This window comes from Hyposmocoma kahamanoa, unplaced genomic scaffold (genome assembly GCF_003589595.1).
Source record: "Hyposmocoma kahamanoa isolate Upper Pololo Valley unplaced genomic scaffold, ASM358959v1 92, whole genome shotgun sequence".
In the NCBI taxonomy this organism is placed as follows: Eukaryota; Metazoa; Arthropoda; class Insecta; order Lepidoptera; family Cosmopterigidae; genus Hyposmocoma; species Hyposmocoma kahamanoa.
In genome coordinates, this window is record NW_020654748.1 from 10,506,963 (window position 1) to 10,522,964 (window position 16,002).

General features: G+C 37.6%; 1 protein-coding gene across 2 annotated transcripts in view; it reads right to left on the reverse strand.

The window, feature by feature from the left end:
• Nucleotides 1–2,986: 2,986 nt before the first annotated feature.
• The window catches only part of LOC113236779 (dual specificity protein phosphatase Mpk3), a 29,674-nt gene continuing 16,658 nt past the window's right edge, over nucleotides 2,987–16,002 (reverse strand). Inside the window, exons 3-6 of one of the 2 annotated variants that reach the window (XM_026472947.1) lie at nucleotides 7,502–7,682; nucleotides 5,219–5,357; nucleotides 4,881–5,116; nucleotides 2,987–4,695 (exon numbers count right to left, since the gene is read on the reverse strand). In XM_026472947.1, coding sequence (XP_026328732.1) covers nucleotides 4,507–4,695; nucleotides 4,881–5,116; nucleotides 5,219–5,357; nucleotides 7,502–7,682 — 745 coding nt within the window. In that variant the 3' untranslated portion in view covers nucleotides 2,987–4,506. The remainder of the gene's footprint in view (nucleotides 4,696–4,880; nucleotides 5,117–5,218; nucleotides 5,358–7,501; nucleotides 7,683–16,002) is intronic. The other variant, XM_026472948.1, reaches the window with a different exon arrangement.

The window sequence follows — 16,002 nt, forward strand, 5'->3', positions numbered from 1 at the left end:
CTCCTCCTGGTACATGCTGTTCACTGATGACATTGTTCTCGTCGGGGAGGATGCACTTGACATCCAGAGCAGACAGGCAAAACAGCAAGTAAGACTGGAGTGTCGGGTTGAGGATTAGCCGGTCGAAAACAGAACAGCTTTTCCTCGACTTCGGCGGTGCCTCCGGTTTTACCAATATTACCTTAGATGGTGTATTCCTACCATACCGCTCCGATTTTTACCTCTGTTCGTTGAAATAGTCCGGGAAGTGCAGGATGGATGAAATGGCGACAGGTCACAGGCACTATTTGCGGTCGGCGAATGCCTCTTAATCTAAAGGGGAAAATATACAATACCGTAATTAGATCTGTCGTACTGTATGGATCAGAATGTTGGGAGATCAAAAAGGAGGATGAACAAACTGTGCATGCGGCGGAAATGCGAATGTTGAGGTGGATATGTGGATTTACGAGAAAGGATAAGGAATCAGAGGACGTTTGAAAAGATGAGGAGTAATAGGTTAGCGTGGTATAGACAAGTTATGCGGAGGGAAGAATGTCATGTGACGGGAAGCGTGTTAGGTATGAATGTGGAGGGATATAATAATAATAATAATAACGCACACACTCAACATAGCCCCGCACTAGGGAAACCCTGTGTCGCGGGTGCCATGGACACACACACATAGACAACCACAAATTACACCCAAACTTACGAGAAATAAATGTAGGCCATACAAATATTTCTCCCGACCCGGGAATCGAACCTGGGACCTCTGCGTGGCAGTCCGGCATGGTAACCGTTCGACCACAGAGGCAGTTAACGTATATACGTAAGGAGAGAGAAAGGCCAAAGAAAAGATGGATTGATTGTGTGAAATATGACATGGATAAGAAAGGTGCGAGTATGGAAATGGCAGCTGACAGGGGAGAATGGGAGAGAAATACATGTTGTGTCGAGCCCTCCTAACGTCGGATAAGGACAGGAAGAAGTCAGGTGAAAAGTCGCCCTTCAGAATAGTCTGTTCTAGTCGCAAAAAACTAGATTAGTCGGTACGCCATTCAAAAGTTATAAGTGTTTTACTGTCGTGCGTGATCTCACAAAAAAACCTTTGGAACAGTGGTTCTCCTTACATACCCATTTTTCATCATGTGTGCGATTTTTCTACTCGTCCTAAATGTACTTATAAATGGAATGAATGAACATCCGATTTCTTTCGAACTGTCCGATTTCTGGCAACTAATTCTAAAATTTTGCTACTAGAATAGGCAATTTCAGACATTTTCTGGGAGCAAGCAGATCTAAGCTAGGAGCTGTGGGTTCCAAGATTCAAAAATGGTGTCGCTGGCAATAAGCATAATTCAGCGTAGACAATAATACATGTATAGTAATAACTTCAAAACGGTAAAGTAGGTATATACTAAATCTATGGTAAAACCTAAATCTAGTTTTTTGGGACTAGATTCCACTAAATCACAACTTTTTTAGTACAATCAGGAATTGAATCGTTGAGGAATGGTGCCATTGGAATAAGCTTTTTGAATTGACCAGAAAGTTATTACTCTATGATATGTAAAAAATTCGCTTCCATACCGTTCCGCCTCAATAGAAATTGAAACTAAGGATCAATTTACAGCGTTGCGGAAAGAAATGGAAGTGAATTTTTTGTATAAATCACTGTCAATTTTGTAACGCAATTCTCGTACAGTCTCTGGATTCAAGCAGCAACCGACTCGTACCTAGTTTATAGTTACAGTTATCCACAAAAAATTTCGCTTCAATTCCATACAAATTGAGTCATAGCTTTGCAAATTTTATCAGACTGGTAAAAAACGTCATTTAATTGATTATAGTATAGCAAAAACGTAGATCCAGAATAAAGCTGGATTAATTAACCCATTCGTGGATAATGCTTAAATAGCACTGCACACAAAAATGTCACTAATTTTCTTGCCATAGTGATTGATTCAATATAAAATGTTCAATGGAAATCGTCGAATTTTGTCGATACTTTTCTATGGAGAAGCAGTAGGCGGTGTCTACACAGAAATCGCACTGTAAAGCCCGAAGTTGGTTTTCGAGATTCATGCAGCGAAACGAGGTACTCCATACTATATTCTGATATTTCATTTTACGTTAACGTCGTTACTGTCCATGAAGGGGTTAAGAAATCTCCCGCTGATAATAACGTAAACACAACAAAAACAACCATATGGAGGCATATAAAGGAAATACAATATCCAATTAACAATGTTTATATTTGTTTTGAGGTTAATATTACGTGTGCCATGTGGCTTTTAGGTACCTTTAGGAAAGCACTAAAAAGACTTCTAAAACATTATCAACATCAGATAACATGTAATTTATGTTACAGTTTAAACAGAACTGTTATTAATATGTATATAATTATGTACAAACACTAGATGTTGTGATTTCACTTAACCTGCAGCATGGCAACTACGGCACATGCTAGAGGTTTTACATGACTTTGTGCACTACAATTATAATTAATTATTAATATTAAAATCTATGAATATAAAATTTCGAATATAACGTGCAAATTATGTACTTATTAAGGCAAAACATATTCAAAGTAAAACACTGTATATTTTTCTTTCTTAACTGTTCAACAAATCAGTGCAGTAGGTAATAATATCTACAAGACACAGTGTCAGCATAACATCTGACCAAATTAACAATCACAAATACATCAATTTTAATATGCGTACGAGATTTCAACGTTTGTTTGCACATTTCGTACGAAATAAGTTGGCATCAAATGTTTAGGAAGCTGAATCTCAATATAAACCTTAATTCTACAACAAATTTACAATTTGTAACAATTTACTACATTCTCATAATTAACATACTTCTCTTAACAGTAAAGCTTGCCACTTATTTACACTACAATTTCAAGTGGATGAAAACATATGACTCAACATCAGACAAACAATAAATGCCTATGGAAATTGTAAAGAGCTCAACGTAAAATTTATATATGTATATCACGTAAACTTATAAAAAGATTCTCCATATTCTTTCAGTTAATGTAACTATCTATATATAACTTTTATTGTTATATAATCCATATAAAAATACTCATTTACTAGCAAGACTCGTTAACCATTTTACAATAATTAGTTGTTCAATGTTCACCACCTATATGAGCACATTCGAGTCCACCATAAATATTGCCGAAGATTGATAGAAAAATAAACTGTTATAATTTTTTCTCTATATTAGACTAAAGAATATACTCTTAGTTACAATATCATAACATTTAGAAATAAAATATGAGCGACTGTCGGTCACATTAGCTTTACAAGAAACAACGTTCAAACGAACTGTGTCTCAATGGTCAGTGTCGTTACAAAATGTAAATAACTATATTTTATAATAAATTTTCTTATCGATATATCACATTCACACATTCTCACTCCCACTAACATACACTACGATAAACGTACATATACATATATCAACAACAATGGAAGAGTCATTAGAAGCCCTGTTTCTAGTCATAACTTTCTATGTATTATTTATTCATTTATTCACTGTTTGTAACAAATAGTTCTATGTCAAACTACCCCATAGAATAGTATACGTAACACAATTACATTGTTATATTGGTGGATTAAACAAACAAACATTTAGGAGTTGAGTCAAGTGGTGGTTCGAGCTACAACTGGCAGCTCCACACTTGGTGGCACTACCAGAAGGTACCTAACTTATATCCTTGCCGTTGAGATTATTCCGACGAAGACCACAATCTACCTAAGTTAAACAATAAAAATATACAATTTTCAAAAATCTTCAAAATAAATTCGAATGGACACAAAATGCACAGCGTAGTGGAAGATAGATTCGGGAATGCATTTCAATTGTGTACTCATATCCTAAATATATATTTAATGATATCAAACTTATAAAATTGACTTAAACCATAAGTGTAAAGTACGTTTCATACATAGTTATTACTATATCCATTTTCACTTAAGATTACATACGATTTGTGGCACTAAACAGATTAGTTTTTCTGTAATATTTTAAGTGCTCGTCTAAGTTATCTACGACGTAATGTAATTTATAAGAGTGAAAAAGAGTTTGTAGCGTGCTCGAACGACTATACTTTTGTAACGTGCTATCAAACAAAGTACTGGGTAAATACAAAAGTGTAATACTTATCGCTTCCCTTAGCTCGCTCGCGGGACGCTCTAGCCTAACCGGGCCCGCACCGCTACCGTCCTACCTAAAATAACTAACTATAAACCGTAACCGCGGCTTGTACTCTGAACGCTGTCTCTCCCCCGTTAAAACAGCTCGGTATAAATATAATCACGATTCTTTGTACTATCGCATCGGCAGCGTCGTTTCCCGAAAGCGGGCCTACGTCCTAGTCCGTCTAGCTAACACTACGAGGTGCCGCCTGGAGGCGAACACCTGCCGGTCGAGCGGGCGAGGGGGGAGCGGGGGAGCGGGCGCTCACTCGGGCTGCGGCGCGGAGTCGAGCGGCGGCGTGAAGAACTGTCATTGCGGCGTGTCGCGCGCGGCGCTCCAGCGGTCGAACTCGATGCCCGAGTCGGGCGACACGCCCAGCGGCGGCGCGCAGCCGCAGGGGGGCGCGCGCAGCGGCGTGGGCCGCGCCACGCCCGAGCCCAGCGCGCTGCTCACGCCCGAGTCCGGCAGCACCGGCTCAACGCCTAGCTCCTCCAGCACCTGCCGCGAAACAGCTACGGGTGAGTACCTTCGCCGCACTGCGCTCCTTCTGTGCGGTGCGGCTCTCGCTAATTCGTGTCGACACTGGCTCCCGAATTCGGGCTAAACCGGGTGTGGTGGGGCGTGGGGTGTGTGCTGCGTGGTGTGTGGTGTGGCGTGCGGCGGTAGGGTAGAACATAGCAGACCTTACTCAGGCTGGCGCTGTGCTCGTGGAGGCCGAGGTCGCGCTCGAAGGAGTGCAACTGGCGCATGAAGTGGAAGTTGGGCGCGATGTCGGTCTTGCGGCTGCGGACGAGCTCGAAGGCGTCGCGCAGGCACAGCCGGTGGCGCTGCATGAGGTACGCCAGCGTCACCGTAACGCTGCGCGACACGCCTGCGACGCAGTGCACCAGCACGCCGCACCGCGCTGACATCGCCTCTTCTGCAATATTCATTAAGTAATGTTGATTGATTGATACGTGTTCATATGGACTCCAATTAAATACAAATAGGTATGCTTTTTCGCGATAATGGTTGTTCGTACCGATAAATCGTATGGCCTGTGGAAAATGCACGGCGAGGTTCTGGCTCCAGTGGTCAGCGATGGGAATTTTTAGATAGTTGATGCCGCAGCCGTCCGCCTCGAACGTGTTTGGCAGGTCCGGAGTCACGTTCAAAACGTACTGGAATTTATAGTCACACTTTTATTTAACCTCAAAACACAGTGCAGTCTTTACATAAGTACAAAACGTAAGCTGATGTCATGGCTGAGAGATAAAAATTTCTGCTCTATTACAGACTTCTTTTCATATAAAGGTCTTCAAATTTGACTTTAAGTATAATTGATTTGACCTACAATGACATGAATTTATTATATTATTTTTTTTTATTTTTACTTCTGCATGACAATAGATTACAACTACTTGTAACATATATAATTAATAACTATAGCTACATCACTAAAATTAGCTACAGATTTATAAAATTTGTAAAAAAAAGAAAGATTTGTAATGTATTATATATATGTATTGAAATAAAATTAGAACTTTAACTGTTTTGTGCATGTCTACTGACATTATTTGTAATTTAATCAATTAATTCTATCACTATAAGTATAATTTTGCATGCCAAATGTGGTAAAAACTCTATTTCTCTACTGTGTTCCATCTTTTGTTCACCATATTTTAAGTGAATAAATTTTTATTTCATTTCGTACAGGAAATTAATTCATTTAACACTTTTGTATATTAACCTCAATGCAAAAAGGGTGTTCTAATATTATCATCGATCTGTCTGTTTCATCACAGTGCCCTAATGAATGAACGGAATTGACAGCGTTTTTTCCTTGAAAGCTACGTTATTAGGTGCAATGTCCTCAAAGACTATTGGAAATGGAAACTTTGAGATTGCATTTAAATTTGTCAGTTTTGATGGCACATGTTACACATTACTATTCAAGATCTGAATGTACGGTTCTATTACAGCTACAAAATTATAATTTACACGCAAATTATCAGAATAGTATATCTGCACACCTTAGATAAACCTTTTATTAACACTTTATATGCAGATATAAACTTTATAAATAATAAAATAAGAGATAAATTGGAAATAACCAAACCGGGTACAAACTCATAATAATTATTCTAACACCTGAGCTGAATAAAAAGCCATAATGTTCGCACATAAAAAAACAACGACAATTTATTCCGTTTCGATTTTAATGCTCCACAAGTTTTTTCTGTAAATAATTAAAATTATGTAAATCTATTGTTTACAAGTGCTGCAATAGAGATGTAATTCTTAAGCGTATTGTAATGCCACGTAATGATGGGGAGTTCGGCAAAGGATGACGAAACTTGAGGGTGAGCGCTACCCCGGCCCGCGCGGCCTTGTAAAGATTTTTGTCTCGATTATGTTCTATAGCTAAATTTCATGTGATGTCGCTTTTTAGATTTACGCGTCGTAATAGCATTAAATTATTGTAGCTACTGTTTAAAATTACTTGTATGGTTTTCATTCAATACTCGCTTCTTCACGGAATTCTAATTTCTACTATTTATCCTGAGTTAAACAACAAAATTAAACATACTGAGTTCTTATGTTTTCGCGATTACTACACATAGGAAACGAATATTTTTTTGGATATAAATCTCATATATTTGTTTTGGTCACGGGTGACGGTCATGGTCATATCATGGTCTGTGAAGAGCCCGAAGCGTTGTTTAAAAGAAATATACGCTACTTGGATCCGAGAAACATTTTTCATTTCCAACAAAATTAAATATTTGATGCCGATCATCCATCGAAGGTCTCTAAATGATTGAATGAATGAATGATGAAATGATTTGATTTGATTTAATTACTTTTAATTTAATTTAATTTTAATTGACTTTTGCCGATTTGTAAATATTCTGACATGTTTTATTTTATTTTGATTTATTTTGTGATATTTTGATTTTGATTTATTTATTGTGTGAATTTCTTTAATTTTAATCTTTTTAGTCTTTTTTGTAATATTGGATGTGACTTATCTGAATAAATAAATGAATTATTATTATTATTATTATTAAATGAATATTGTGAACGTTAAAAATAGTAGTTGCAAAAAAGATTCAGAATAAAGTTGCTGCATGATAAGTATGATATATATGTATATATTTTATAATATTATTCGAAGTTGAACTCTATATCATGAATATCATGATATAGAGAGATATATCATGAATCATGATATAGAGTTTAACTTCGAATAATATTTTTACGTAGGTAATCAATCCAGTGTTTACTTTAGTTATTATTAACTACGTAAATCAAATTGAATTACCTTAATGTTGTGCCTGGCTAGTGCATCACAGTCCTCACTGTTGGAAGAATTGCCCAGGTACAGATTGGGTAGGATCTCGATGGGGAACTCCTGAGTGACGTGCGTGTGCGCTTCCTCGCACTCCGAAGACGAGCCGGATGACAGCGCCTCCTCACAGCCCGACCCCGAGATGCGTAGAGACCTGGAAATAAAAAATAGCACATTAATACCTACTGTAAACTGAAACAATGTTGTTTTGCGGTAGACATTTAATTTAAATAGCATTACTTACTAGGCTTGTATAGCCTTGGCGATCCATTTTCAGCTAGAGGTCGATTTACCAAGTATATAAGATGTACATATTTACATACATAACACATAATTTAGTCGTTTATAGTACTTAATGTACAAGTATCATTTGCAATGAAAATTCCAATTTTAAGTGGTTGCGTTGTCGATATTATTACTTACATTATGACTAAATTTTATATGCGTCATAAAAATCATATTTGTGGACTCTGGCGAGTGGAATATTGCGATTTAGCTCGTATTGGCTATGTCTAACTAAGGACTTAAAACGGGTTCTTCCTGGTTGTTAGGTTTTCGCGTAGTAGGACTATAAAGGACAATAAAATAGAAGACATAAATGTGTGTACAAAAGACCGTGGTAGACTAGTGGCCAAATTGATTGTTTATCAATAACTTAGTCATCGTCGTTCTTTATTAATCGAAACTGCTTTACGATCAAAATATCACCGCTCAACGACTGCTGAAACCTAATGAACAAGATAATCCAATAAGGAAGGCCGCCCACTAAACACAGCTAATGCGTTTAGTATCAATCATGTGACAGCGGGTTGGCTGGAGGCGGCGCTAGTGCTGGCCGGCGGGCGCAGGGCGCGGGTGCGACGCGGTGGGGTGCAGAGGTGACGGATCGATGCGACCGTGAATGGGGGCGGGCGAGGGTTACCATTCACCTGCCCCCGCGACTCAATGGCCGCCCACGCAGCGCCTTACGCGCCCCTCGCGCGGCGGAGACCCGCAGCCTGGCTCCCGACGCCAACGCTTTTCCACCCACGCGGCACTTTTCCAAATTCGCCCTCTCGATCGTCTCACGGCTATTCAGTTCACCGTTTTAAAAGCGACCCATACGCCTTTGCAGTTAAAAAAAAACATTGCAATATATACGTACAGCTTGACACGTGTGCAATATAGCAGCAAAGTACAGTCAACACATAAGCATGCTCAGCCTTATATAACACTTATAATTTTAACTCTCTGTCACCTATGTTAAAAGCTGTCTAAGTCTAAAAGGGTTATTCCATCCGATCCCCTAAAACCGATCTCCTGGAGTATCCGTTTTATTTTATATTATTGTCTATTATTGTCTATTCCCGTCGGATGTCGGATATCAAGAATAAATATTAATATTTTATTCCTACCTGATACCTTGGTACTTAAAAGTTTATTTTTGGTAGGTATTGTGGTACAGTCAACAAGAAAATGTATTTGAGGGTCATACTGTATTTTATTTAATTTATTATGTCTGTGATAATTACAACATTAATCTTAGATTTTAAATATTACTTAACACTCATTTTGTTACATGAGATTTACAATATGTCAATATTAATGACTGTCACAAAACAATTTGATTGTATGTGAAAATTATAACATTTGATCACAATTGTGATCAAATTATTTTTTGAGCAATTGCTGAAAATATAATTATTTGATTTCAAAACTTTCTCTTGCTCTTAAATGCACTTACCCTACAAATACAATGATTTATGAATTACAAATACAATCCGAAGGGAGTTGCACAATATAGAGGGGATCAGATGGGATTTGAAATTGGCAGTGGATCAATATAGGGGATCAGACGGGAATAACCGTCTAAAGCTGTGTATGCTGTTGACTGTATAACTGGTTAATTCATATTTTTTTCATGTGGCAAGTTAATCTCATTCTCGCTCCGCTATAGAATAGGCTCAAAAGGTATAATCCGCAACACGTGTAAAATACATAGTATAATGACTCAGAAGTCGTACAAAGGTGTTATGACGATGCGATGTAAATAAATGCATAACGATTGTTTCACTTGAGACTAAAATATAACAACATTCGTGATCTAACTCGGTTCGAACGATGGCGATGCGCTGGTTCCTCATCGGTCAATCACGTCGAAATCAAAGATAATAATGCACTCGTGCTGTGGAATCATTCACATTAGCGTTACCAGCAACGCAGGATGTTATGTCGCAATGAAATTAATACGCGCCCATCCAGATACACCAATGCTTTTGTTAACTATCTATTTACATCAAAACGGCTTTCATTAAGGCTCGTGGGTTTTCAATGGAAAATAGTCGGCACTCGTTCGAATGAACACCCAATTAGATCAGTGTCAGGTGAATGGTCATCAAGATAATTATTTACAGTAGCCAGTACCTATACTGTATTGTCGTGTGGTAGGCAATAGTAGGCAGAGTGGGTAGAGACGGCAACGCGTGGGCGCGGGCATCCGACGCGTCCATTGAGGGGGCTCTGCCCACGCGGTCGGCCCCGCACACAACACCATTCCGACCGATCTGATAATAACAACGATACTATTTGGATCGATTTTACGTAGGTACGAATCAGCGTGGGCGCGTACCTCGTTACGCAAGCTGTGATTGTCAACCCATCGCATCACTTTGGTTCGGCAACGCGCTCATGGAAAATTACCGTTTTTAGGTACTTACGTATGTATATCTATGTGAAAAGAGAAAGTACCAAGACAAAATTTGGTGTGCGCTGGTGTGTGAAAAATTGTCGCCAAAATACAACATAATGGACATATTTTTTGTAAATTTATAACATATCATTCAATTTTTATAATAAGTCGTTTCTGCATATGGTAACAGAATAAATCGCATTAGATAATAGATACCTAATTGAAATAATTTAAATTCACCAACTATTCTATTTTATAGAATCGTCGAAAAGTATTTGGCCATCAGTAATATCTTACTGTATAAATCGATCAAGGCATCGGAATAGAAACGAATGGAGAGAATTCCATTGACATAAAATTCCCATGTGGTAGAGGTCACACAACAAGGGCATTTATAAGACAAAAGACAAAGCGAATAAAAATGCGTTCACAGAACAAAGTTCATATATTGAAACAATGAGGGCGGACCGCTTTATGGAATAGTTGCCCGCTTGTAGTACTAGTACGGCAGGCAATAGGCATTGAGTAAGAACTGACAACGAGTGCGTGCGAATTTAATTCGTATTTGAGTGGGTGGTGTGGGCGCTCGCCGGCGGAAGCCGTGTCACGGTCGGCCATGTTATTAATGAACAACTCCTATACGCGTATATATGGACGATTGCTGCCTGTTCGGATGCGGCCTACCCAGATCAATTACCAAACCGGGGTATGGCAGGCGCACAAGTGTCAGCATAGGCCTCCCAAAGCCGGTCGGGTTGGCCAGCGTAGAGTAGAGTGTAGAGTCGGTGCGTGTGGGCGTACGAGTGCGTGCGTTGCGCCGGCGCACAGGAATGCGGCCCGACCCACCCGCTGCCAATGACCGCCTGCAAGGGACGCTTTTTTAATGCCAACTAGTCCCTGTCCTGGCAAGTGGCAGGACTTTTAACGAGCCTGCTCCGGACGCACGAGTTTAACCCGTCGTGGTTTGTTTGTCAATCTACACAAGAAAGTATACACGAAGTACAAAATGACACTGCGGTCGTCCACTTGTGTTATTGTATTTTAGCAAGTGTGTCGAGGTCGCAGGCCACTCTCGCACCTACATGTACGAAACGAAGTATAAAATTACCGTCGCTCTATTTTAAGATACAATCTCGGTGGAGTGTCACTTAACACTTAGCCGGATAGGAACTTGCGTAATTAATAAAAAAATAGCTTTGTGAGCTGCAAATGTGAGCGTGTGCACTGGAGCATAAATAGAGTTGCTGATCGCAAGGAGGAAAATCTAATTACACTTTCATTCATTCATATTCTTTATTTGCAAGTTACATGGTTATATAATTTTTTTTTTTTTTTTTTTTTTATCTTAGGAAGACCAACAGCTTTAAAGTAAATTAGTCGTTAACAGTAAAAACTGAAGGCCAATTATAGGTCCTCACAAACAACAACACAATAAAATTAACCTTAACAAACACACGGTGCACAATTAAATCTATGACATACAAAGAAAAGGGGAAAAAAAAAATAAAAAAACGAAGAAATTACTCACTATGACTCAAAAAAATGACACTGGTAGGTGTTCTTATGCTTATGGTACTTGACATGTAACACCCCGTGGGGGCACTGCAACATTCTGAGGGCACTATATCCTTACTTTACGAAAACATATACATTATTAAAATAAAAGCAATTCAATAAGAAAATTCTACATTATTTAAATAAAATTAAGCACGATTAATAACAAAAAAAAAAACTAAACAGAATTTTATGCAATATCAACAATAAATATTATTAATTCCTTTTACACTTAGGTCTCATTCGTGATACACTTATGTCTGTCTATTTGACATACTTTACAAATTATAAACTTGGCAATTCGTTTTTAAGCACTATTTTCTAAAAAGTATTATTTAAGTGAATAAACAGCTTTGCTCTGTAGATAGCTCTTTAGATGGGTTACAAAGGCCTTATGTGTATCTTGTGATTTTATATTTATTGGGATCGCATTTTAATTACCATACAGTGGAGCCCAGAACGGTATATACCTAGAGTACTGAAAGGACGCTTCAACATGTGTAAACCTCTATTGTTACGCTTCAGAGTCTTTACAGGTGAGAAAAGATGATTGTATTTCTTTACAAATTTACTACACTCAAGAATATAAATTGAGGTTAGTGTCAAAATTTTGTGTTTAATAAAGAACGACTTACAAGAGGTTTGTGAGTCTTAATTAGCAAGTATTCTTATACATTTCTTTTGAAGTAAGAATAAGTTGTCAATCTCAACGCAATTTCCCCATAAAACTATTCCGTATGAGAGCCTTGCGTGAACAAAGGCATAGTACGTAGATAGAGCTGTTTTAAAATCTGTAACCTTTTTGAGGTTGTACAACGCATAAATAAACGAAGACAATTTACCAGTTAAGTTTTGTACATGAGATTTCCAATTCATAGTTGAGTCTAATTCAATACCGAGTAGGGTCACTGTAGTTTCTGTTTTTTATTTCTGTATTTTTATATTGATATTGTATATTTAATGGTGATTTTTGGTACGGTCTAAACTGAATAAGTTTAGATTTTCACTTTATTATTATATACACAATTATAATACATAAAACCGTTTCATTACTACAAAGTAAACAACGTGTTTACTGAAATTCTTGGCAAGTTAGTCATACTTATTTTTCAAATGATGAACTGTAACTTGTGAGATACATCCGATGATGGATTTAGACTCGCCTGACGTCAGAAGCGACTGGCGTTACGTCTATTATTAAATTGTAACCTTTTCAATGAATGCTTTTTTCATTAATTAGTTGTATAATAAACGTAAATATCAACGGTTTGAGGTAGAAGAATGACAGGTTAATTCGAGATGAGTGCTGTTGTCCGTGACCATGTGTGCGATTGGCGCGGCTAAATTAGTGAATGAATACACGCGAATTGCGAGCGAGCAGAGCAAGCGTCTTGACGTCACGAGGGCTGACGTCAGCTGCCGATAACCTGTCGCGGTCACCTCGACCAGGATCTTACACTACTTCGTTATCATCACACGCGATGACTTCATACCACAGAACACTTAAGTCTATAAAAGACTATGAATACTGTAATATTTTACCTTTAGATCAATACATTTCGCTATATCGTTTCACATACAATTCAATGGACGCCCATATATGGCGATTACTATCTTATATGTATATTAAAATATCTAAATATACCGAGCGACATTGACTAGATCATGTAATAATCTTATAGATGAAAAAATGGCATCATAAATGTTACATCATTTTTACTACAGAAGTTTAAGTCTGCTGTGTTTTTTCCTGTTTGTAGACTACTTGGAAATATGAGCCTATGCATACGGCCAATTTTATACGCGCCGACGACGTTTCACGAAAGCGCGTTTACGGCGCCGTAGAGGCTCAAAAAGCAGATTGTTGCCTTTGTATCGATTCAAACGCGATGCAGACGCGCGCGAATAGGCGTTGCAAGCAAGAAGCTTATTACACTCCTCTGGTGTTTAATTTAGAATTTCATGTTGAAGACAATTTTTACTGCGATTTTTGACACGTTCGTTTCGTGTCTAGTGCAATGCATGCGAAATAAACTAAAATGAATAATAATAATTTAGTACAGTTACTAAGTGATTTCTCTTAAATCTATTTTAGGATATATAAAAAGACGCAGTGTGCATGCTTTTTTTGGTTGCTTCATTTTAAAAAGTAACTGAAATTATCAAACAAAATTAAAACTATCTCTTATCAAAATGCGCGATATATACGGGCGACTACAGGGCGTTTGCGGCGCGTATACGCGCAGATCACACGTGTTGACGGCGCCCTGAATTTGTGAACGTATGCAAAGGTTTACTCGCTGCGACTGCATCGCGTTTAATCGCGTTAACGCGCTTCATCTGCACGTCGTCGGCGCGTATAAAATACACCGTATGCCTATGGGCTCGAACGGTTTTGGAGTACTGTGAGTTAAAAATCTATTGAAAATTAAGCATAATACGTAATATTATGAAAGTTATATAAAATAACGTGGCGTCTATGCCACCATTGGCGAACTGCATAGTTATATGTATAGTTATACTTCTATTCTAGCATATAGTTTGAGCTTGAATGTTGATTTTCATCCTTCGGGACAGGCTAAGGCACTTACTGCCACCACCATCTTTAGTCTAACCACAAATAAAACAAAATTATTACAAAAACATGATGACAGTTTAATGTTCAAATGCGTTTATGCGTTAAGAAAAATATATAGTTTTTTAGAGTGTAATAAAGAAATCTATAGAGGAATGCAACTGGTATCTTTCTTTTTTCACTATTTTAATTACTTCAACAACCGTACAAAAAACTCAACAGTGGAAACGAATGTAGATAGTGCTGAGCCACTTTGTACCTTTGCCCGTGACAACATTGAAAAAAAATGACAATTTTTCTAAGAGATATACTTTTGTGGTAGACAATTTTCTTCCTATCACCTCATGCTTGGAGAAGCGCTATATTCGGTAGAGAAGAAAACTCTATTATATAGTTTTGTCTAGCGTTGTTAAAAAACGTTTTTTTCTGAGGTGGAAAAAAAACAATGAAAAAAAAACATGAAAAGAAACCGTTTTTTTTCTGGAGTACTTTTTTTTCTAAAAGTATGAAAATCAAAATATGACAATTGGATTTTCTTTTACTACATTTCCTCTTTTGTTGTTAATATTATTTTTCATAGATAAATTGCTCAAAATAAATGGGCAACATTGCACAGTGTTGTCAATTTGTGGTATTGACGCTATGTGGGGAAAATGCGGGGATTCAAACATTTTACCTTTTTTTTTAAATATATCGATTGCTGCTACATCGCTTCTTAGATGATTACTGATAAAAACACTACTTATTTATTTATTTAATATTAATATTTTTTTCCACATCGCACATATCCCTTAAATAGCAACATTTACATAGAATTATTAGCAAGCCGCTTATATAAAATTATTCGGTAGGATTTGAAGCACTTTGTCCGGAATTGTAAAATTACTAGTATTATCAGTCGGCGTCTTGAGCCCACGACCCTTCCTCTTCCTCCCGTTTAGGTTAGGTCGGTCTCCGGTATGAAAAATAAAAGTTAGTGTCTTATTTTATTTCAGTTATTCCAGTTTACTTTTCCTGAAAAAAAAACCAAATTTAGAAAAAACCAGGGTGCTGCGTCTTTTTCCATGTTTTTTTTTTCAAAAAAGTGAAAAAAAAAACATTTGGTTTTTTTTTCAAGTTACAACACTAGTTTTGTCTATTCTCCCAAAAAGCTTATGAATTTATTGAAAAACATGACGCTTACCCTATACTATACAATTATAACAGCCTCCGTGGCCAAAAGGTTACCATGACGGACTGCCACGCAGAGGGATTCCCAGGCCGGGATAAATATTTAGATGGCCTAAATTTATTTTTTTCCTGAGTTTGGGTGCAATTTGTTGTTTCCCTAGGCTATGTTGTTGAGCGTGTGCGATATTTTTTTTTTTTTTAAATGTACGTCATCTACCCTTCACGACATGAAATAAATTATATAAGAATGGACGCTTGTCGCCTATTCCATTAAAGCATGGAAAACACAGTAAAATATGAAGAGTCTGTATGGTAGAATCTTCGCCTAAACAAACAAATGGGTGGGTAAGACACATTGGTTGTTGAAACACATTTCTTCTCAGCTATACTTTAATAGATAATGACCCTAACTACTGACACATGACTGTCAACATTGCCAGAAGCAAGCTACAAAAATAATCAACAGCCGGTTCGAATTGCCCTTGATAATATCTGACCGACGTCATA